A 24,649-nucleotide genomic window follows, 5' to 3' on the forward strand; every position below is an offset into this window, starting at 1 on the left:
ACTAATTGGCAATATTAAATCTCTTTATTTCCAATATGCAATGATAAATATAAAAATCATGTAAATAGATTCTTAAATAATCATATTTTTAAAAATTCCATAACATCCAAATCAATATAAGGTAAATATCATCTTCGTTATTTCATATGTCTTCATTTCAATAATGAATGAGTGATAGATAATACTTCCAATTTATTCTTACTACTTAGTTTGATATTTGGTTAAATATGTAAAAAATTAAACTCCGATACGGGGAGTCGAACCCCGGTCTCCACGGTGAAAGCGTGATGTGATAGCCGTTACACTATATCGGATAGTTATTCCTTGTTTTTGAACATTTTAATGATAAATTTATATGGAAGTTCAATTACTCTTAAATCACATGATAAATTAGCAAGAGTCGTAAGTATGAACGCCTAATATCCATACGTATACCCCCTTTAGAACTACATCTTTTTGATTGAACCATTTAATAATATGGAATTATCCATATTTCATGTCATTATATAATTGTTAAGCAAACACAATTCTTAAGAGACGCCTGAATGGCATTAGCTTGGCTTATTACAGAACGAACATCAATTACAGTTTGAATTCTTGATACTATTTCTATAAATCAAAAGTATATAAACAGGGATAATGAAACTGTAGTCTGTATTTTTCAATATTTTGGAAGCCAAAGTTGTTTCAATAGTAATTCGGCCTCATATGGGCACATTTAGTGTCCAAGCTGCTACACACCATATTCAGTATTGGTAATTCTGGTGGCTCGTCCATTACTAATGGCCTAGATGACACGAAACGTTGTATCGAAATAATTTGGATTTAAATAGAGATAAATATTCACATTTGTAATATTGAATGGTTGTGCAATTTATTCAAGAAACATCATTGTCTAAGAAAGAGAAGGGGGAAAATCCCCACATATCAATACTACATAACTAATACAAGAAATACAAACTAATTCTCAAGACAAGATGTTTAACTTGTAGTAGAAGTCGGACACAGTTTAAATTAATAACTAGATTAATATCGTTAAGAAGGTCTAAAGTTATTTAAGAATATTAGTATTTTAATTCTACTTGTTATTATATTTCAGAGGTTTTCACATCTGCTATATATTCGGTCGATGTCACGTCACAATAGCTTTACCGCATACCCTTTTGGCACTTGAAAGATTATTCAATTGTATTGGCAATAATCTAGTATACTATTAGTCAATATCTGTTTAATTAGTGCTTATATCACATCTTCTTTTCCTTTGAAAAACATTCTGAAATATATTAAAATTGTTGAGCAAAGCCTTTAACCTATTTCAGGAAGGTTTGATATGGTCACTAGGCTGTTGACCATGGCAGCTAAATCTACCCTTCGCAAAGAGGCAAAAGCTTAGGTCACAAATATAGTTAATTCTTTCTCATAATTTTTAATACATATTTGTAGGACGTTAATGATTTTTCTATTTTCTTATTAAGTATCTGTCATTTAAGGTTGCTTCCTGTTTCAAGGAACAAAGAAAGTGATGTCACTCTTCACAATGGCATCCAAAATATCATTTCTTGAGAAGTTGAAGAAATTTATATAATAAATATGGTGATTTCTTGTTTTTCTTTAGAATTGCAAATTCTGACGGATGAACCAAAGAAATATCTAAGCATTTCATAACTGACATCTCAATAGGAGAGAGGTTTAAAATTATGCTACTCTGTCACAGCTCAATATTTCGTGTAAGGTTTACTGATTCTAATTAAATAGATATTTTATATATCTATAATATTTTTGTAGTTAAGAGCAGAAGGCTTGGTTTAGTATTAACTTGTTGTTGAACAACTACTGACACCTAAAAATGGTTTTAACATACATATATTAAATACCATTTCTTTGCAATCTGAATTGAAGTCAAAATATTTACTTAAAAACCATAGACATACTATATTGATGATTATACTCAGTACATATAATACAGTTCAGTTAATTTATTTTTTGATGTGTTTCAGTATTTATTGTTATTATTTTACTTTTGATCAATCTACCTATTGTAATGTACAGTTGTGTATTGGATTGAAACGGGTTTTCCATCAAATTTAAGAGCTTGAGTTCTTTTGTCAGTATTATAATCTCTCAACATTATTCTCTCTTGTTTTATATTTTCTAAAAGTTCAGGAACATATTTCTTGGAATAAAATTCTGCAATTTGGCTTTCAGCCAAGTGTTCCTTTGTTTGAGCCATATCCTTCTGAGATTTTTTGTTTACTCTATCCTTAACTTCTACATCTTTTAAAATAATTGACAGTGATTTCTTTCTAGTTTTAGTTGCTGGGATTTCGTTAGTTAATATTTGTTCTTTTGCCACTTTGATTGACAGACAATTTGTCCTTCTATTATAAGAACATCTTTTAGAGGCATTTGGAATTACAACAAAAGAGACAGGTTCAATTTCATTTTTTTCTAGATCATACTTCTGATTATTTGTACTAGATTCTTGATCATTACTAATATCATAACTGATATCAAATTCTTGGAAATCGGAATCAATTGTGTGAATTTTGACACCATTTTTTATGGAATCTGATTTGGGAGAAATGTCGTCAGTATCAGATTTATCATCTTTACTCAAAAACTGATCTACAATAGACATTATTTCATCTTTTGTTTCTTTTCCATTTTCTAACGTAAAATCTGATGTTTCTACAACTCCAAGTAATGATAAAGAGCCAGTAGAATTAATCATATTGGATTCTTTCAAACTTGTTTGAGTCAAGTAAATTGGAGGAGTGTTCAGAATAGAATCTTCGTAATCGCAAGAGCTTTCATCATAATAATTGTCGTCTATGACACCTTCATAAATTAAGATATTGTCACTAGATGTATCTCCTTCTTTTTCTGTATTTATTTTTCTTTCTCTGTCATTGATCTGTTCCTGTTGTTCTTCTTGTTCCTCATCTTCATCTTCCCTTTCGTCATCATAATCAGCAATGGATTCAGCATCTGCGTCAGCATTTGTATTTCCACTTGAAACATCTTCCTCTGTAGAAATATCTTGGGTTTTATTGTCTACTTGACACTTATTTTTAACCTTATTTGTCGACTCATGTTGGTAGTTTTCTTCTGATTCTTCTGTAGAATGGATAGAACATACCGGCGTACTTTTGCTCGATGAGATTGCAATTTTGTTCTCGTAATTTAAAAATCTATTTTGATTATTTAAATGAGATTTATCTGTGTCATCTAAAGATGGAAATCTAATAGGTTGTATAGTAGTACAAATTCTTTCAATTTTATTTAAATCATCATAATTTAAGTTCTGGAAAGGTTGCAATTCTCCAAACTCATTATCTATTCTTTCATCATCACAGTATGGGCTATGCTCCATACTTGTTTCGGAGAATATTTTTTTCATTGAGTACTCAAATAGCAAATCTAGATCTTTGGGATAAGTATGGTAAATATCATAACAAGATAATTCATCTTCTTTTTTTGAATGTGAATTTTGGCAATTGATTTGTGGAGAACTATTTATTGTATTTGAACCAACTTCTTCCCTACTGTATTCTTTTTCTTCGACGTCAGACAAAGGAATATCTATGCCAGTGGCTACTGAACTGTTCAATCTCAATCTATCTATACCTGATTTGAATTGATCTTTGATATGGTTTAATTTTTCCCTACTAGCTGAGAAACTATTGTTTCCAGAGGTCAATGAGCTTGAACCCTGTAAACTATTTGCAGATGGAACGTTAGTGCCTGCATTATTCTTTGTAGAAATAGAATGAAGCCATTTCCTAATTGAATACCTTTTTGAACTCTTTGTAGGGGTTGATTGATCTAGAGGAGAAGGTTTATTCATTGGAAACAAGCTCATTTTACTTGATATATAATTTGCGTATATTTTTTAGTGACTCTTGTAAATTCCAGATTCTTTTATATCTTTGGTGTTGTTGTTGTTTTGCCCACCTACTACTCATATAATGGGAAAGATCCCTCTAGCAAATATCTAACACGTTTAAGGATAGATCACAAATTATCAATTTCAACTGAAATTATACCAATCTATATAGATTCAAATAATAACTAGATAAGATGCAGGTGCATTTCAGTTATTATTAATATTCAAAATTGGCCTCTTGGTTTAAATTTAAATTTACATTTACATTTACATTTGCATTTGCATTTGCATTTGCATTTGCATTTACTTTTACTTTTACTTTTACTTTTACTCTTGCATTAATCTATTGTTCAAAATTTACAAAAGACCATTTTGAATTACTGACACAAACGCTAATGAGAACAACAACAGTGAGAATAACAAGAAAGATCGGTCACCAGAATTTGTGGAAAGTTCAACACGGCAATTATCCATAAATACATACAATCATCAGTAACTAATAAAAATGTAAAGTGTAAACAATTGTTGTAATTGTTATAAAAAACAATTACAACAATTGTTATTTACCCATACCTTAAAAAGAGTGTTTAAATAAAACAAGAAAACAAGTAAAAAAAAATAAATAAAAAAGGGTATAAAGTAAGCCAATATACATAAAAGTAAGTTCTTGAACTGATTACATTGGTTCCAAAATTTATTCCTTGCACATATAAACGTCAGTGACAGTTTATTAAAACTGTATAAGCATCTCATATATCTAAAAGATTTGGTTAAAATATAATACGTATAAACAAATGGTCGGCTGGTCGGTTACATTTTTTTCAATTGGAACTCCAACGTGACTGCTCGAAAAGTGACCAAACACCTGTACATTTCCATAAAAGTCAAAACCAAATTTTGTGCTGTTTCTTTTTCTCTTCCCGGAACAAAATTCGAAGATGTCGAAAAAAGATAACCCAAAATTAAATCAAAACATGTCCGAAACGCACAACGCAAAACCGACTCAAGTTTTTGAAAAAAAATCACATTGCATCTTGAAATTTTTCAGCTGGTGGGGGGGGGGGGTCGGTGGGACAGATACCAGTTGATACTTACTGTCTTACACACTTTGCTCGTTGTTGCCCATGTTACTTCCCTCTCTCTGCGTGGGTAGAGATGGAGAGAGCGTGTGCTATTATTCCAAACTACTTGTCAAACTTTATAGCCATCTAGACAGCAAACACTTTCTACCGTTACCTGGTCTCCAGCCTGACCTTTGCTGTCCCCGCCTGCCTATTGTAACTTTATGCTCCTTCTAGCATGACCATCTAGTTTCTCAGTTCTCTCTCTAACTTCAACTCTAATTCTAATTCTAATTCCGACTCTCTCTGTTCACAGTAGGCTCATCTAACCAAACCAAACCAAACAAGCATCGCTTGAACAAATTTCCAACGTTCAATAAACCAAACTGAATACTCTGATTGTGTTTAGTTACTGCTTACTGACTTTACCATTACGGAATGGACTCTTGTCAAGTTAACTTACTATCAACATCAACATCATCATCATCATCAAAGCATCAAAGCTTCTGTTTCTCAATTCGAATTGAATTGAATTGAATTGAATAGTGATGATGAACCTAACCCAAACGTTTTCCTTGTCTTGCTAGTAGTAACTCTTCACAGCACTCACTCAATTCTAGGCAATTAATTCATTATCCATCATCGTCTCTATCAGTTGTTAGTTACTGAACAAAATTCAATATTCATCATCAAATAGTTCTGTAAACGTCTATTTATTAATAGTAATACATATATCTAGAGGTGCTATTGCAACATCTTTGATACATTTAAAATACAAGTTGAAGAAATCAAGAAACCGTAAAGATGTCCACTGAATTGACTGTTCAATCTGAAAGAGCTTTCCAAAAGGTATGAATAAACTATATTTATATTTAATGTTTTTTAGTTGTTAGATGAGAGACGAAATAAAAATATCAAGGTGAGATTTAGAATTTAGATAGATAGATAGATAAAGAGCATATGGAGGATTCATTATCATAACAATAAGATGGCTGTGGATTTTTATGCTCATACCGATCATTATAGATTTTCCACCATCATAGAAAATGTTAACTGGTAGTAACGATTAATTCTGATATTGTTGATTGATATAATTTGTTTTATTTCAAATGGAATGAATTATATCCATCTTTACCAGAATAAAATTTAAAGAACAATAATTTCACCAAATTTTAAAATTGAAAAGTGGAAAAAAAATTTCCAATGATTACTTTAAAGCACTGTGTATCTAGACGAAGGTATACTAATGGTGTAAATATTATAACGATAAGTCTCTCATTTTTCCAATTATTGATTTAATGATATAGATGGCATAATTACTAACAATTTTTTTTATAATATAATTTTAATTAGCAACCACACATCTTCTCTAACCCAAAGTTCAAGACTTCCAGAAGAACTAAGAGATGGTATAAGAACGTCGGTTTGGGTTTCAAGACCCCAAAGACCGCCATTGAAGGTACTTACATTGACAAGAAGTGTCCATTCACTGGTATGGTTTCTATCCGTGGTAAGATCTTGACCGGTACTGTTGTCTCCACCAAGATGCACCGTACTATTGTCATCAGAAGAGACTACTTGCACTACGTTCCAAAGTACAACAGATACGAAAAGAGACACAAGAACGTCCCAGTCCACGTTTCCCCAGCTTTCAGAGTTGAAGTTGGTGACATCGTCACTGCTGGTCAATGTAGACCAATCTCCAAGACTGTTAGATTCAACGTCTTGAAGGTTGCTTCTTCTTCCAAATCTAAGAAGCAATTCACCAAATTCTAAGTTTAATAAATTTGGTTAATTAATTAAAGCTTTTTATTTTTTCTAAATATATAATCATTTGTATAATGTATTAGAATATAAAACAACATTTTATTATCACTCTCTGAATTAATTTCAAGAACGTATTCATGATTGGTGAGTAGATTATATCCTATAATATATAAATATACATCTGGTTATACAATCATGTGCCTCACAGAATATGTGATAATTAATAGTGATACATATATTTTATAATAAATTAAAAAAATTAACTAAGTAAAAATACAAAACCTTAAAGGGTAATTTAATTAAAATAAGGTTATAGAAGAATAATAATATCATGTGCGGAAAGTTTTGATTAAATATTGTGTAGTTAGTTATGCTACTTCATGCATCAAATGTTGTTAATAATTCTTTAGAAATTTCATTTATAGTTTTAGACTTTGCATTCTTTATTTTGCCTCTCATCTTTTCGTAACAGAGTTTTAATTCAGCGCCACTTAGAGATAAACCGGTTACTTTTAACATGGCTAAGTCATCCCAATCGACTTGAGAATCTTCTGTAAATCCTAAATCTCTTAATTTTCCTAGTATCCATTTTTTGTCATTATCTGTTATGGTTTCTATTTTATCCATTGCCTGCTTCTTCATCAACTTATTCCATTTATAACGACATTGGATACGAGATCTTTTACCTCCCATACGTTCACTAACAATAGTCCAATTTATGATATCCTTGAATGTCTTATGACGTTCTTCCTTTTTAGACATATCTGTAATATCATCAAATTCGTCTTTTCTGTCATAAGACTCGTTTTCATTATTCGCTATTTCGGCTTCACTTAACATTTCACTTATCACCTTCTTTAATAACTCTTCTTCTTCAGTTGTCCACTTATGTGATGATCTCTTATCACCACATTTTACATAATTTCTCCAGCGATCTCTACAATCCTCAGGCATTCTTCCCAATGCCTTACCAATTTCTGACCACTGTCCTTCCTTTTCGACACATAGCCTAGCTAATTCACTTTCCTCTTGTGGAGTCCATTTACCACGTTGTTCGAAGATGTGATACTTTCTACGAACATGTTTGTAAATTGATGATCTTGTCCTGTAAGGTAAAACCTTACAGATATTTACCCAAAAGTCATCCTTACGACGCTCATTGCTCCAAATTCTTTGACATATTTCTTTTCTGCTTAAATCTTTGATTTTTTGGTATTCATTAATGAACTGCTCTAAGGCGGCTTCTTCTGCTGCATCAAACGATTTACCACTAGCTTGAGATGTTGTGGCCACTATGCTTGCAGAAGCTTTTGTTGCTGCCGATTGAACCAGGTGTGAAACGTCTATTACTAATGCCCTATTATTTGTATTATGAACCTTTGGCAATAGCTCACGGAATTCAGCTTTTTGTGCCTGTCTATTCTCACCGTTTTCTGTTTCGTTATTTTCATCTAAATTAGCAGATTTTTGTAAATCAGCGTAAGTTTTGGCATTATCTTCGGCTGATGCTACTTGTTCAGCTTCATGTAGCATTCTTTTGGCAAGTTTACTTTCTTTGTAATCGTCATCTGTATTTAAATACTGTTGGAAGTCTGGATGTTGAGTAATTGAGTCAGAATCAATGATGGCCTTTCTTACTAATTGATCATGCTCAGAAACATCTACATCGTGGTGATCATGATTCTCAGTATCATCATCCAAAGTAGCCAATTCTGGATCTACTGCAACTTCATTCTTTTTATCTTTTATAACCTTGGATTTTTTAGAAGGTCTGTCATTGATATTTTTGCTTGTATTATTATCATGAAATCTAGTTTCCTTATTTTTCTTGGCATTCTTTGCACCGTCATTATGTTTATCTTCTTTTCCTCTGTTTTCTCCATTTATAGGTTCTTCATTCTCTCTATTAGCCAATCTGTAAGATCTTTTTTGTGATCTGTTGTTGTGAGCAGCCGCTAATGCATTGGCTACTGCAGCAATTGCTACTGCGTGAGGTTCACGAGAAGTAGGATCATTTCCATCTGATGTTTGCTGGTTATTTTGTGAGTTGTTGATATCAGCATGTTGTAATAGCCATTGCATTTCCTCTTCAACTGCAGCAACCGCGGCATCAGCAGTAGTCGAGTTGCGTCTATCACTTTTATTTTCATTTTCGTTATTATCGTTTTCTCTATTTTCTCCATCATTGTCGTCATCACCATTAGCAGTATTCTTTGATTTTTCATTTTCGTCACCATCTTTTACTTTAGCATCATCTTCCGCTTCCTCCTCTTCCTGTTCTTGTTGACGTTCCTTTTGATGTTCATGTTCTTCCTCTTGTTCTTTAAGGTCCTGTTGTGATCTTACCTCATCATCGTTATCACGAAGGCCAACGCCAACATACTTGAAAACAGCTTCCTCTACTGATTCCTGTCTTTGATGAGCATTCTCATCATTATATCTGGTTTTATTTGCACCTCTCGCCATAGTAATTAAAATATGTTTATTCTAATTATTACGTGTAAAACCAACGAAAAATTTTTTTGTATCTTTGTTTCTTCACTCTAAGAACAAATTCGACAAAAAAAAACCTTGTGATACCAATATCAAAATAAAATGCAGGACGAACCTCTTAAAACTATTTTAAATCTTTGACAGTTCCTTGCACTGACACTTTATTCAATAATATTAAGATGGTCTATATTGACAAACCTTTAAAATCAAAGAAGAGCAGGGTAAGCTTAACGATTTAAATAAAAAAAATCTCAAAAACCTTAAAACCTTCTTAAAATTTTTCTATTCCTAGAATTTTAATTCTTCTCCTTCTTCAAAAATAGATACCAGAAAAAGGCTTGAGTGGATCACTAACGAATCAATCAAGTTCAAATTTTCTTAACAAGTTTTTTTTTTTAAAAAAAAAAAAATGATTGAATAATGGATGGGTCAGACTGCTTGTTAGGTTGTTTTTATCTTCAGGAAAATTTAAAGGTTCACCAGTAGCAGTAGTATTTTAATCACGCGACAATCAGTTCCTAAAGTGTAAATTTAAGTCTGAATCTGAAGAAGAATAGTGTGGTGATTTTTACTTTGATCTCAAAAAGAGAACTTAATTTTAATTAATGGATTTAAAAGATCAAAACAGAATCAAAAGCTGACAAAATACTTGATATTTCTATAATTAAAAATATTAATTACAGAATATTCAATTTCCCAATTTTCCTTGTTAATCCAAATATATTATTGAAAAGGATCAACAAAATGTCTAAATTTTTATAATTATTGATACAAAAGGGCTCCTTAGACAGCGACCTCCAATTTGAAATAATTCTCAAACCCTAATATTCACAGTCGATCCCAAAGCTTCAAACTCAAATAATATCTTGGTTGACAACTTCTCAAAGAGATTAGATTAATAGTTCCTCTTGTTTAAAATAACTTGTTTTGATTCTTATAACATTGTTGATCCGTTTGTTTATTACGGTGGATGTGTGAGAAAGATGAGATGTTGTTGGAGCATCTTTAGCTCTTCTCTTCGTATAATGCGATACAGGTCCTTTTTTCTTTGGTGCCAAAATATATTCGTATGAGGTGATATCTTTTTGAATTTTGGGGAAGCACTTGAAATGCGGGTAATTAGTAGTCACGTGATTATATTCATACATACACACTTAGCCGCCCAGCTTATATATGAGAATATTATACAGTTGGATATTTTAGACTCAGTTAAACCTATATATATATATATACATTTGTGTCATTGTTGAAGTATATAATGGTATAAGTTTATGCGTTCTTATGCATGATCTATATGTATGTTGGGTTAGTTCAGCTCAATAGCTCCATTTATATACCCTATATATCGTGTGTATATCTATAACAAGATAATCCTACATAAACTTAAATATATAAATGTCGTATTATCCATGGTTAGGAGAGCTGGTTGATTCATGGGTTAGTTTTATGCAGGTGGGGGAGGTGCATTGGCCAAATATATCCTTTCTGATGCCGACTGGAACATTTGTAAAAGCTTTATGTAGTCTACTTGTTGGTCTTTTTGCAATATATCTCTACTGGAACTCATCAACCTTCTAAACAAACGTTGGATGATTTTGATAAACTCAACTAGACAATCAACAGACTCGCCCATGATGGAGAGATTGGTCTTCCCCTTGGCAGGATCCTTCACAATTATCGTCACATTTTCACAAAATGTTTTTAATATTTCATAACATTCCTTCTCAAGGTAAGGCAAATATGAAGTTGGTAGATTCGTAGATAATATTAGTGTCTCTTTGATCATACTGATCGTAGAAATCAACGTATCCGTTGCAACAAATGTTTTATCCGCTACTACAACCGATTTCCTATGACCCTTAGGAGCTAAATTATCCGGTTCATTTGAAACAGCTACTTCTACTTCAGGAACTTCAGCAATATCTTGTGGCTTCTTATCATATTTAGAAGGGTCAATTTCTAAAAATTTAGTCCAATCCAAGGGATCCAAGTCCATAGATGAAACGATATCATTGACATCTTTCTGAACAGACGGCTCTACAATGAAAGGTGTCCATTTCTCAGCAGATATTTTCTGTTTTAGTGTCCTCACACTCCTGAAACTTTTGGTGCCAATATAATGCTTGATCTGAGCAGATAAAACTTCACTAAGATATCTTGTTAGGAATTCCCCACTCACAGCTTCGCATTCTTGAATAAATAAAACACAGATAGAATAAACTGCTAAAAAATAATCAAACCGAAGCTGGGATGTTAAATCTCTACGAACTGCAATAATTTTACCCATACGTAATTGAACTATTCTTATACTTTCATTGATACCATTTCTAATATCTAACTGTGTAATCATATCATGTTCATTTCTTGAAGATTGTCCAACAGACATAATCTCATTAAGAGATATGTCAAGGAGCAGTTTTTGGTGTCTATAAAGTCTACGGATAGCCTCGCTTGCTCTTGTGAATGTCTTAACCAACATTTCTTCAAACTCCATTGGGGTCTGTTCTTTAATTAATCTTGAAAGTTTTGAGCCACTATTACTAGATTTTCCAGAATCAGGTCTCGAAGAATTCTCCAAATCTGAAGGAGATGTGTTCTCTTGTGGAAGATATATTTTTATAATAGACTTCAATTCTGTGATTGCCTTATCCTGGTATACACTAAAAGCACTTGTTAATTCCTCGCATTTGAATAATTTATCGATTAATACTGATAAGGAGGATTGCAACTCTGAGTTAATGACTAAATATTTCTTATCTCTTGAAATATTCTGCAATCTTTCTAAGGATTCTTTGCTGTTAACTGAATCACAATATTCTTTTAAATCTAAAATTAAAATATCACATAATTGTAAAGAGAATTTACCACCAATTTCTATCCTCATATTAGTTAAATACTCCCTAGTTTCTGATAATGATGGAACAGACTTTATATCTATTAATTTATGCGGCCAATTTTCTGTCCATTTTTTAACATCGTCATTTTTGGTATTATCACCTCTTATCAAATCGTCAATAGAGTTTATCATTCCCATACATGAATCGTATTCATCTTTCTCATACAGTTTTTTACATTCTTCAGTCTTTATTAAAACTTGTTTAACCTGCAACAAACCTTGTTCTAATTTTTCAATATTTCGTTGTTTAATAATTTTTTGAAGTTTCTCTATTTTGCCTTGTATTTCATTTTTATCCACATCTTGCAACTTTTGAACTATCATGACCAATCCGTTTATTGAATTGCTAACTTTCTCTTGGATTTGGTCAACATTACCAAGAGTATGGAAAAATTTATGAGAGGATTTTGAGATTTCTGTGACTAATAGGCCCTCAACAGCATCCAAATAAAAATTTAGTCTATCCCTTAATTCTATAAATGCGTCATTTCTAATAGATTCATCTTCTGCATCCAATTTACCTAGTTTCAAATCCAAACCTTCTAAAACATTATGGAAAGTTCTTGGATTATCTAGTTGGAACCCTTTTTTAAAATAGAAATCAGGTACTTCATCAAATTCTTTACTTGCATTCCTTTTATTGGAAATATAGTTTTCATCGCTTATATTTTCCTCATTTTCGATAATATTGTTATTATCAATATCATTATTATTGGTATTTGTTAAATCAGTATTTGAGAAATTATATGCCTCTAATTGTTTAATTTTCTCTAATCTATTCATATGTTTTAGATTATTTGTGCTTTCAAAATAAGAATATTCAGTTTTTATAGAATCGACGTATTTTTTGACATCAGCTTTCCATTCGGAATCAATCTCATTTTTAGTTAACACAACAGGAGGTATGTCATAAGATGTTGGATAATTCAACCAATTTTTTCTTCTTGTATTCATAACAATCTCATAAATTGAGTTGTTTCCTAATGGAGAATAAACTTCTGAACCACTGTGTCTTCCATTTCCAAATCCAAATGACCTAGAGCCTCTACCACCAATAGAAGATTCAAAACTACGTCTAACAGATATAGAATCGACACTTTTTCTTGACAAATCCCTGTGTCTATTACTAGCAGATATACTCAATAAATCATCATTTAAAGATGTATCATCGTCATTAAAAGAAGAATGAGAATCATGAATCAATACCTTTGGAGTATTAAATGTATTTTCATTCGATTTTAAGATTGGTGATGTAATACCGATAGATTCACGTTGAGGAGTTCTTAAATCATCACGTTTCGGTAGTTCCATTATAAAATTTAAAATAAAACGTATCCTAGTTTTATTAAAGAATTACCCAATTAGCTCCCACTAATTACTAAATATCTTCAACCAATATCTAAAAAAATTAATTTGATTTATTGGACAGATAACTCTCAAATCAATCAAATCAATCAAATCATTAATTAATAGGTGTATTTCACTCTTTTATTTAAAACTATGCATGTGTTTCCTTTCGGGATTATTTCAAATATCAATATTGATATTTTAATCGTGTTTCACGATGTTGATATTATAATGAAATAGTTACAAGAAGTGACAGTAATTGGTAGATGTCAGTAAGCGTTTGATTTGAATTTAGATCTCTTTTAGTTTATCAATTGATTAATTGTATGCATTCATTACTATTTGTAATCTAGTATTTACACATTATATATAGTAATAGAGTCTCGAAAATTACGATAAAATAGTAAATCGATTAAAAAAGATCTTACATAGAATTGAGTAAAAAGAGATAATACAACATATATATATATATGTATCCCATTTTCTTTACTTGATTCAACCTAGACTTAGCGGAGTTTAATAATGCTGAATGTTGGTTGATTTTTGTCACAACAGTAATTTAACTGTTCTATCTTTTATTTATTCGATTTTTTTGCTATTGTTGTTTTAATATGGGAGAAAATATGAATTACAATAGAAATTGAAATATAATGAAAAAATAATAATAAAAAATATTTTTTTTTCCAATAAATGATGATTACTTTGAACATGATTAATGATGTATGCAGAGTAAGTTCTATTTAAAAATAAAATAGTAATAAAAATAAAGATAAAATAAAATAAAATAAAATAATAAGATTCAATCTCAAAATTTAAAAGCCATAGGGTGGTGGTGGGGGGGATAGTAATACAAAACCGATATAACAAACAGTATTATTAATTTGTGTTTAATTAATAATAATTACAATTGATAATTTCCGAGAAATCTTTTCTTACTCTTACTTTTTAATTATTTTAATAATTTTTCTGCCTCTCTTTTTCAACATGTCTCTTTCTTCTCTTTAAAAAACCTTTAACTAACCATTTTTCTAATCCATGTATTTATTTATATCCTTTTCTCCTTTGTTTTATGAATGTAAGTACCAATAAAAATGCAGTAGCATATGCAATAAAAATTCACTTTCTTTTGAAAAAAACTATTTACAATTCTTCATATTACTCTTCAAAATTTAAATTCACTGCGAATCGTTAGATGATGTCCTTTCAATCAATCCCTTTTTTGAGACCACCGATTTTAATGAGTCGTTCCTTGGCGAAAAATATCCATTTATAGCTACATCGCTAGATCCTACTTCTGCTTGTGAAGATGTGCTACTTGGGATTCGAAACGATTTCAAAACCTCTGGTTGTTTAAATCCTGAAATATGCGATGGTTTAAGAACAGAACTTGTGGTAGGATTAACTGAACAATTAGTTACCAGGGAAGGTGTACTTTCGTTATGTATGTCAGTACTATCTTCGTCCTCAGTATCTGAATCAAATATAAAATTGTTCGTGGATGGCTTACGTTGGCTGATACTTTGATTTGAAGGCTGATGATTAATGAAGTCAGGAGGATTGCTATTATGAGGAGTCAAAACCTTACCTGTTATAAAACTATGAGTAGCCCCTAAACTTACTAGTGAGGAGGTAGAGCCCCTACTTGCTAGTTCCTTCAATGAATTCGATGAGCTTGTCTTACCTAATGATAAAGTTCGCTTTAATTCTAGGCCATTATAATCATGCTCTTCATCGGCTGATTCTTCATCGTTATCTCCGCTGCTTTGATCGTGGGAGTGTTCAATAAATTGTTCATCGCTGTCAGTCGCTGAATATACTGAATTATTGTCATCATACATAAATTCATCTACATCATAACTTTGTGGCGCGCTCAAAACTTGATGATCAACTTTAGGAGGAATCATCATTTGAGAATAGTCATAGCCTTGACCATCATCTTCCATTGAAGTTTGTAAGTCGATTCCTTCTGGGATGTCCTCTATTCCAGCATGATCAACAGGTAAGAAATTAGAAGTATCACCAGTGTAAACAGAATTGTAATCATACATGTAATCGTAACCTCTGTAGGTATTCACGTTGTGAGATACAGCATTACCATAACTATCATAATCGCTATTTTCGGATTCTTCATCGGATCCATAATTTAAGGTTGTTGCCGGTAGCAACTTGATAATAGGATGCAATGATCTACCAGTACTGGTGGACCCTAAGGACGAAGTGTCTGTAACAGGAGAGTGTATACTTGAATCTAGTCTTCTTGAAAACCTTGCACTAATGAATAAACCACCTCCATCATTTTCGTCATCAGAAGAGGCTAAGGAATTTCCAGAGTTACTTTCACTATCAGATTGATTATAAAAATCATTACTGTCACTTGATAGATAACCCCCTTGCCCATAACGTCGCAGATCCTTTGAATCTTCATCGGAGGAACCATCTACTGATGAAATAGTATCAGTTTTCTGATACTTAATTGCCATACACTGCTCAACTCTGTCATTAAAATGAATATGTCTATTAACTCCTGATTTATTTGATCTTGAGGTTCCATTACCATTAGCTAAAATGGATAATAATGGAGGTTTAATTTCTGTCTCACTCCTTATTTGAATAACATCATCATTTAGTAGAATAGATGTTGAGCTGTTCGATGACATTGAGGAATTACTTTTGCTTTTAACTGGATAAACACCCTTGTCGCTTAAATTTTCAGCACTATTTGAGATTAAGGATTGTCCAGTGGCAAAATTTACATTTGAAACATCATTTTCATTCGTGTCATTTGAATTACCCCCTATTTGTTGTGAATTATCTGGACGTCTATGTGAATAATATTGAGCATTGATTTTGCCTGCTAGAGCTTTGTAGTCATTGTATTCATCAGTATGTACATTTCTTGAATATCCGTACGGATCCATAACTACATTTGCATGTCTCATTTCACTCATATGTCTTCTTACTTCATTTAATCTCCATTGGGAGTTTTCTTCTATAATTTCTGTCACTGTACGTTTCTTTAAAATTGGTTTTGGAACAAATTGGTTGGTAGCTTTATTTTTAGTGGAAATAGTTGTTAATCTTTTAGAAGTTTCATCATCTGAACCGTAACCTAACTGTATATTAGCATTATCTGGAAGTTGATTACCACCGCTCATTGGATCGTCTAAATTTTCTTGAGATGATTCACTTACAACTGGGCCGTATAGCCAAGTGACATCAGAATCCTTTGACCAGTTAACTATCTCTGGCGATACAGTTTTCAAGTTATTTCTTGCTTTTGCCCAGGTTCTCCATGATGCATTTTCTAATCTTGCAGAATTTACTGAATCAATGACATCTCTTTTCTTTTTCTTAAGAATGATATATTTCCAAGAGTTTGAAATTTCCGATTCATTCCAGTGATGAGATAAATAGTCTACATGAGTCTGTGGTTCTCTCATGACGTCATTATCATCTTGCGGAATCAATAAATTATCATTATCAGCTGCGGGAGGGGAAACTGAAGCAGAATGGGAAAATCTTACTAAATCATTCATTTCAACATCTTCGTCATCATCATCGTAATCGTCTTCGTCATATGCATCATATTCATCAGACTCGTCATTCTCATTATTATACATATCATTAGTATTATCATTAATCATTGGATTTTCGTTTTCTGTTTTTTCATTCAATAAACTTGTAGTGTGTGTATTCGATGTATTTGTTGTAATTGTAGTGGTATTTGTATTTATATCTTGTATTCCTGCATTTGTACTATCCTTTGTTATTGAATTAGAAGTATTGATGTTATAATTATTGCTAGTATTAGAATTGTCACCACTTGTCAAATCTTGATTCTGATCCGATTCTAATAGTTTTTTAGTAGGGTCGATAAATTTGTTTAGTAATCCCATTGATCTTGTTCTTTTCAAATTAAACGAACCCTTTTCGAAGGCGTCGTCATTGTCTGCTGTAACAGCCATTGATATGGAGGGTCCCATATCTTCATCATCGATATCATTACGTTGTAAAGGTGAAGAGCTGCCACTGAGTGGGGACCTGCTTCTATCTGCGAAAAAAGCGGCTAAATTATTTGACATTATGATTCCCTGTCTTTATTTAAAGTTCTAATGAACTTTTCCGATATTATGATGGTTTAATGATTTTAACTAGTCAAAAAATCAGGTACTAGTAAAATATCACGAATTATGCCAAAAAAAAAAATAAGGTAAAAGTAAAATCCAGGTAATCAGTGATATATCTTAATTAATATTTTGTTGTTATAATGTTAAAAAGAATTTTTGTCAATATTACCACAAATAAAGATTTCCTTGGGACGATGATCTTGAAAGAAAGTCCCTGAAATAAATTATCTCCGAAGGTTAATGAATATTAATAGAAGAATCCAGACAGGTGTATGCTTTTCTTGCTGAATTCTAATTTAGTTTATCTTGTTGAATCTTTAATGAACTTTGTGAAATAAGTCCTAGTGGGAAGTTTAGATTCTTGTGATTAAAAGAAAAAAGAAACCGAATATAATAAAGAAGACAACAAAACCTAAAAAATAGGAAATATCAGGTCTTTCAGGAGTCTAAGGATCGATTTCAATAAAGTGGTATACGGAAACAAAAAATACTGTTAAAGAAAAAAAAACAGAACTTTTTCTTTAGCTCCTCTCCTAACTTAAAGAATATCGAATATCTTAAAGAAAACAACAACAATCAAAGGAAGGGTATCTTTATAAAAGAATGAACCACAGTTACAGAAACTAGTATATGATAGAGACTAGTATCGATGAAAGTATATGAATAATCCCTTGTTAAGGAAGTCTTAAAGAGGGAGGGAGAAGGATAAGGGAATCAATACTATTAGTGTATGTCTTGACAAATATATATAAAACCTATACTATTGTCAATCTTGTTATAAATCTGAAACTCTATTGAAGTTCTCGGGTCACTCACACTTTCTACCTGTGCAGGTTATATTTATTAGTTTGGTTCTTACTCTTCACTTTTACTCTTCACTATTTCTTTCTTTCTTTAGCTCTATAGAAACTCCAAAAGAAAAAAAAAGGGAATATATATATATATCAAAAAAATATATATATATAATATATATATATATATATTTAATGGATCACCACAATCTACACTCCTGAACCTAATCAATCCAATACACTCTCTCTAATTTAAATAGAAACTGTATCCCACCTCAAAAATAGTATAGAATTTTGAAATATATAAAGGTCAAATAAAAAATTAAAAAAAAAAATTAATAAAATTAAAATTAAAATTACAAATAAACAATAATTCCACAAATCCCATAAACGATTATTCAACTGTATCCAATAATGACTATAATGATAAAGAAAACAAGAGTGTGAAATAGTTTATAAAACCAATGTTAGTTTGGATATTATATCGAAATTTTAATAGTTTTCTTTTGATACTTTAACATTAATTAATTTTACATTTACAATTACATTTCCAATAAATTATCACCATCACCACCATCATCTGTATCGTTGTTTACGACATAATAACTCTGATTGTGAGAGTGGGTCAAAAAAAAGTTTTTGCTGGGAGACAGAGAGAAACCCCCGTGCGCAAAAGGGGAGAATGGAAGGAAATGGTTGATTTCGTCTCTGGTGATTGTCTGGGTAATTGCTAGTCACGTGATGTGTTTTGGTTCTCTTCTCTTGTCTTCGTGATCCCCCCCCCCATAACCCCTACCCCCTATAAATTCTTGTCATGCAATGTAGATCACGTGTGGATTGGTTGAAGATGCAGGCGCATTTAGGTCACGGTCACCGTGACAGTGACAGTGACAGAAACACATTACATACAAAACTTGATGGAGACTTGGTCGTATTATCCATTTATATAATGTGATCGGATCGGATCTGTTGGAATTTAAACTGGGTCGCTATTACTGGCTTGTTTGTTTGTTTTTGGGGCTATTTATCTTTATGCAGTTATGGGTATTCTAATATACAATTGGAGGTGGCTAGTAATAATCTTGTTCCATTAGAATTGGTTGGATTTCGCTGAATTGAAAATGCATTGATTTGTGCAGATTTATCTTTCTTTGTTATTTTTTTGAACTGTTCTTGCGGATTCTTGATTTTATTCCATTGCTTACCTTCAATCGTTTCAAATATGGTAATCTCATTATTGTCAGTATTTAATAGTATATAATCCCCATACCAAATTAACCTCTGTGATGTCCGATACGTATATCTGTTCCGCATAATATCTGTATCTCCAAGTTGTAATGATATCATCGAATTTAAGTCGCTGAATGGTGTCCATTTTTTGATCTTGCCATCAAGTCCAACTGTAACTATTTCTCGACCAGTTTCATCCCACTCAATATCATTACATCCTCGTAAATGTGCATTCCCTGAAATCGTATCTTTCAATTCTAATAGCTGTCTATTGCTTTTTCTTAAATCCCATAATTTAACCTGTCCATTTTCATCTCCCGTGGCTACTATATTTGTCCTTTGTGGGTTAAATTTACAACATAATATAGGAGATTTCATCTCACTATTATTGGCATTTCCCAATGATGTTAACCCGAGATTCATGTTGTTCAAATCAATTAATCTTGGATGATAATCATCTGTAGCTACAACTAGCATATTTGTTCCTTGGTAACTACAATCAATCTGATTCACTTTATGTTCTAGCTTAATATCTTGAACAGGCACAAATTCATTTGTGTTCCAAATTTTGACACTATTATCATAAGATCCAGTGAAAAACATCCCATTGTCGTCCTTATACCATTTCAGTGTTCTAATGCTATACTTGTGCGATTCCAAAGAATCTTCCTCCTGTGAAGGTTCTTCTTTCCGCTGTACTGAATGTGTGTTATTAGATTTCCTGTACATTCTATATTTATTCCGACTAGTTTCAAAACTATGGACCAATTTCATATCAGCTTCATCCTGTCTAGCTCTTTTCCTTGAATCCAACTGTGCATTACTAATATCTATCTCCTCATCGGTACTCCTCTTAGCATAATTTAGTCTTTTATTCACTAAATCATAAATCTTGGATCCATTACTATCATAGTTTACCTCTAACCTTTCATTAAACCCCCACAAAGAAATAGAACCGTTGTTTGTAGCTCCCAAATAGAATTCACCTCCATTATCAATATCCAGACAAGTTATGGCTCCATACAATTCAGATTTTTTATGGTAATTATATATCTTTGGTGTTGATGATTCAACAATTCTTTCTAATTCTCGTAATCTTGTAAGGTTTACTAATTCTGAATTGTTGATTCTCCCCAATTTATATTGCAACAGTGTATAGTTCATCCATTAAACAGTATTGTGGTCCTATAAACTCAATACTTTTTTACATCTTATTTACTTTTCATTATTGAATTAACGTTTTAAATGTAAAGTTCGTCATTAGATAACCATACAAATAAGGTTTCCGAAATTAAAGAAATGATTAAAAAACATTAAAAAAACATATATATATATATATATAGACAAAGTTAAAACGAAATGGAAACTTTATTTAAAGAGTAGTTTTAATATTCGAATTAAAGGTTCATATCCAGAGGGACTAATTACTAAGTGAAGCTAAAGTATATCTTAAGTCATGTCTGGGGTACTAGATGAGATTATAATGGAAGATGTGGCAGCTAATTGTCCTGAACAATTCATCAATTATCATAAGTGCATCAGTCAACCTAATCAAGAATTTTCTAATTGTCGAACCTATCAAGTTCAATTAAGTGAGTGTATTAGAACGGAGGTTCCTAGTCTTCAGAAGATTATGAAGAATTGTGGTGATCTGATGAAAAACTATGAAACTTGTATTAGAGCTAATATGGAATCGAGGACAATTAATGAACAATGTACTCCTTTACTTAATCAATTAAGAGATTGTGCATTCAAGCAAGTTGAAGGAAACAAATTAGCCATCAACGAGATGAAAATTCGTTCTCTTGAAAATGGTTCAAAGGAATCTTCGAAATGATCTATAGCAATTATATATATACATATATATATTCACCTGTTAATAATTCCTATATAGATTTTTATACATATTCCAATTTTATTTGTTCGCTATCCTCTCTTCTCTCTCTTCCTCGAAAAAAATAATCTGGATAACCCAAAAACAATTGATTGGATAGAAGTCCAATATTTATTATATTTTCAACTATTTGAAATCTCTTTACATATATAATCTATATATATATAACATGAAATAAATTCAAAAATCATAAAAAATTCTAGTTACAACAAAAGATATATAAAATATTTAACCCAATTAGGGCCTCATACCGTTAAAGTCAATTGGTGACACTTAAAATCTTTGGATGGTTTCGTAAAAAGTCTTACCTTGAGTTTCGTGAATAGACAATTCCAACTTGGTTGGTTGTCTGGAACCATCAGCACCAGCCAAAGTACCAGCACCCCATGGAGAACCACCGTGAACTTCTTGGATGTTAGACAATTCAGCGAAAGCGTTCTTGTAACCCAATGGAATGTAGATCATACCGTGGTGAACCAAGGTAGACAAAGCATTCATAGCAGTAGATTCGTTACCACCACCAGTACCGGTAGAAACGAAGATACCAGCTGGCTTACCATGCAAAGCACCCTTAGCCCATAGACCACCAGTGTGATCCCAGAAAGCCTTCCATTGACCTGGGAAGTTACCGAATCTGGTTGGGATACCAAACAAGAAAGCATCGTATTGTTGCAAAGTTTCAGAAGAAGCAATTGGGTAGTCTGGCTTTGGTTGACCACCTAAAGCCTTAACGACTTCTGGGGATAAAGTTTCAGCAACTTGGAAGATGTCAGCATGACCACCAGCAGCTTCAATACCTCTCTTTTCAGCTTCGGCAGTGATGGCAACGTGACCGTATAAAGTGTAAATGATAATAGCAACCTTTGGCATTTTTGAATGTATTTTCTTGTTTAATATGTGTTTAAGTTAATTAACCAATTGATAAGAACTGAATAATTGACCTGGTTTTCTGAGCAAAAAATAAGAATTAATAAAGAAAAGAAAAAAATATGTAACAAATACAACTGAACAAGAGATAGTTGATAAGAATACAATCATAAATAATTTTTTCACTTGTATATCAGTCTACTTATATATATATATATATTCATCAAGTAATTGCAAAAATATTTTCTTCCAGGGGTTTTGCAATCTTCTTCTATCTGCCTCCCTACTTTCGAAATGCCAAACCATTTAGACATCTAAGACCCAACCGAATTGAACTACTGAATTAATTAATAAAAATTATTAATATTTTACTAACTACTAACAAATAAATTCAAATAAAGTTTTTTTTTTTTCCTTTCTTTCTTTCATTCATCTATCCATGTATTCCAGTAATCAACCCGTGAGTATCGACAAAACTACTTCAACCTTTAGTAAAGGAATAATCAAATGAGATGAAACTTTCTTGGGTAGAAAAGAAGAGAGAGAAGAGAGAGAGAGAACTTTACTTGACGTCCAGCCTAACACGCTCTATGCTGTGCTATGTAGATGGACAATACTTGAGCAAAGAAGAAAATAAAAATTACAATAGTTAAAATCCAATCGAACCCAGTTTGCACTTAATGCTCTTGTCTGCACTGGTACTGTACTGTCTGTACACTTTCTTGACAAATATCAATTATTCAGTTGCTTGTAACAGTAATTACCAAGATTGTGTGTGGTGGGTTTGTTATAAGAAATGAGACTGAAGGGAAAAAAGGTTGCTTTTACATTTGAGGCTTGTTATCCACGTATTCCATATACTGATTTCACCAGACTGTAGCTGTAATCTGAAGGAAGCAGTGGAAGTAATACTTCGAACGATGTTTTATTTTATTTTATTTTATTTTATTTTATGTTATGTTATGCTATGTTACGTTACGTTACGTTACGTTACGTTATTGCAGTAGGGAGTAGAAATCAAAAAGACAAAACAAAACTAAATCCAATTCAATTCAATTAAATTTAAGCCTTACAGTATGCACAGCAACAAGGAAACTCTTAACATCCACCATTAGCACCTTACCTTTTGTTAGGAAAGTGTTGATTCGGATAGGTTCCTTTTGATGTTTCTTAGTGTCAAACAAGGGGGTAAGGTAAGGTAAGTTGAACTATATATGGGTCTATGGTTTATTATTTTAAATTCAATTTGCTTCTGTGGAAGTGGATTGAAATGCAGAAGAGGACCAATAACTGGGTTATTAGTTATATGGTATTAGGTCTGTTTGTGTGTGTGTGTATGTCTCTCTCTCTCTCCTCTAGAGTGTGCCCAGTTCATCATCATCATGTCTTGCCTGTTCTTATTCTTAATCTAGTTCGAAATTTAATCTACGTTTAGAATTTCGATATTTTTTTTTTATTCAAGTTTAATCCCAAGATGCCGTTGTTGTAGTGTTTTAATGTGGGATATTCTTACAAGATGTTACGTTTGTTTGTTTGTAATGTAATGTAATTGTATGTCTTGAGAGAGGTAGATGGCATGGGATTGTATATAGGGGGAGACGGCAGTGCATTTGATTAAAAAATAATTGTTGTATTAATTACCAACACACACTTTTAATTCAATTCCACTTTCGAGCTGGATTAGAGAAGATGTGGTGGGGAAGAGGAAGGGGGGGGACAAGGAGAAAGAGAGATAGTGGTGTGGCAGAGAGACGGCAATTGAGGATAGGATTACTGGAAAACAAGGGATTGAATTTCAGACCAGACCTACTTGTTATAATTAAAATTATTTCTAATTTTAATTTAAAGGTTAGTTAGTTATTTGTAGTGGTATTACAAAAGAGTTGGTACGTGATGTAACGTAACGTGGAAGGAAGAGACAAGCTTGTGCATGTGTGTGTGTGTCTCTCTCTCTTTACGTTTCTTTTATCTTGATTAATTATCGAACTGCTTTTCTTATTTTTTTATGGTAATAGTAACGATAATTTTCTAAAATGATAAACTACGTACAATCTTGATAATGTATAATGATGTATTCACTTTGTCAATTGCAATTGAACTTGATACCTCTGAAGAAACTGGTACAAGATACAGATAGATATCTTCAAAACTGAGAAGTCTGATCTCTCGACGAACTGCAATGAGTGAGGGAGTAAAGTGGTACTAAAGGGAGGTAAAAGGGGAAGCGGGAGGGGGACGGGATATGGTGGCATTGAATTATAATATTATACCTTATTCCAAACATACTAAT

At 32.0% G+C, this 24,649-nt stretch overlaps 8 protein-coding genes and 1 non-coding gene across 9 annotated transcripts; 2 read left to right on the plus strand and 7 right to left on the minus strand.

Moving 5' to 3' along the window:
- Positions 1-242: 242 nt before the first annotated feature.
- On the minus strand, positions 243-314 carry Kpol_1061trna1. Its single transcript has one exon. It is a non-coding gene; the product is annotated as a tRNA-Glu (tRNA).
- A 1,715-nt stretch (positions 315-2,029) lies between these two features.
- Positions 2,030-3,862, minus strand: Kpol_1061p1 (uncharacterized protein; the record flags this gene model as incomplete). Its single annotated transcript, XM_001645387.1, has 1 exon — positions 2,030-3,862. The coding sequence occupies one exon, from the start codon at positions 3,860-3,862 to the stop codon at positions 2,030-2,032; it is 1,833 nt and encodes a 610-aa protein (XP_001645437.1).
- Positions 3,863-5,751: 1,889 nt separating this feature from the next.
- On the plus strand, positions 5,752-6,723 carry Kpol_1061p2 (40S ribosomal protein uS17; the record flags this gene model as incomplete). Its single annotated transcript, XM_001645388.1, has 2 exons — positions 5,752-5,796; positions 6,301-6,723. 2 exons carry the CDS (start codon positions 5,752-5,754, stop codon positions 6,721-6,723), a joined length of 468 nt encoding a protein of 155 aa, XP_001645438.1.
- Positions 6,724-7,092: 369 nt separating this feature from the next.
- On the minus strand, positions 7,093-9,180 carry Kpol_1061p3 (uncharacterized protein; the record flags this gene model as incomplete). The annotated part of the gene is made up of 1 exon (XM_001645389.1): positions 7,093-9,180. One exon carries the CDS (start codon positions 9,178-9,180, stop codon positions 7,093-7,095), a length of 2,088 nt encoding a protein of 695 aa, XP_001645439.1.
- A 1,471-nt stretch (positions 9,181-10,651) lies between these two features.
- On the minus strand, positions 10,652-13,414 carry VPS54 (Vps54p; the record flags this gene model as incomplete). The annotated part of the gene is made up of 1 exon (XM_001645390.1): positions 10,652-13,414. The coding sequence occupies one exon, from the start codon at positions 13,412-13,414 to the stop codon at positions 10,652-10,654; it is 2,763 nt and encodes a 920-aa protein (XP_001645440.1).
- A 1,211-nt stretch (positions 13,415-14,625) lies between these two features.
- Positions 14,626-17,532, minus strand: REG1 (protein phosphatase regulator REG1; the record flags this gene model as incomplete). The annotated part of the gene is made up of 1 exon (XM_001645391.1): positions 14,626-17,532. The coding sequence occupies one exon, from the start codon at positions 17,530-17,532 to the stop codon at positions 14,626-14,628; it is 2,907 nt and encodes a 968-aa protein (XP_001645441.1).
- A 1,874-nt stretch (positions 17,533-19,406) lies between these two features.
- RAD28 (Rad28p) lies at positions 19,407-20,762 on the minus strand (the record flags this gene model as incomplete). Its single annotated transcript, XM_001645392.1, has 1 exon — positions 19,407-20,762. One exon carries the CDS (start codon positions 20,760-20,762, stop codon positions 19,407-19,409), a length of 1,356 nt encoding a protein of 451 aa, XP_001645442.1.
- Positions 20,763-21,054: 292 nt separating this feature from the next.
- MIX14 (Mix14p) lies at positions 21,055-21,435 on the plus strand (the record flags this gene model as incomplete). Its single annotated transcript, XM_001645393.1, has 1 exon — positions 21,055-21,435. The coding sequence occupies one exon, from the start codon at positions 21,055-21,057 to the stop codon at positions 21,433-21,435; it is 381 nt and encodes a 126-aa protein (XP_001645443.1).
- Positions 21,436-21,765: 330 nt separating this feature from the next.
- On the minus strand, positions 21,766-22,362 carry PST2 (flavodoxin-like fold family protein; the record flags this gene model as incomplete). The annotated part of the gene is made up of 1 exon (XM_001645394.1): positions 21,766-22,362. The coding sequence occupies one exon, from the start codon at positions 22,360-22,362 to the stop codon at positions 21,766-21,768; it is 597 nt and encodes a 198-aa protein (XP_001645444.1).
- Between the last annotated feature and the right edge of the window lie 2,287 nt (positions 22,363-24,649).

Source organism: Vanderwaltozyma polyspora, genomic scaffold (genome assembly GCF_000150035.1).
Source record: "Vanderwaltozyma polyspora DSM 70294 KpolScaffold1061 genomic scaffold, whole genome shotgun sequence".
Taxonomy (NCBI): Eukaryota; Fungi; Ascomycota; class Saccharomycetes; order Saccharomycetales; family Saccharomycetaceae; genus Vanderwaltozyma; species Vanderwaltozyma polyspora.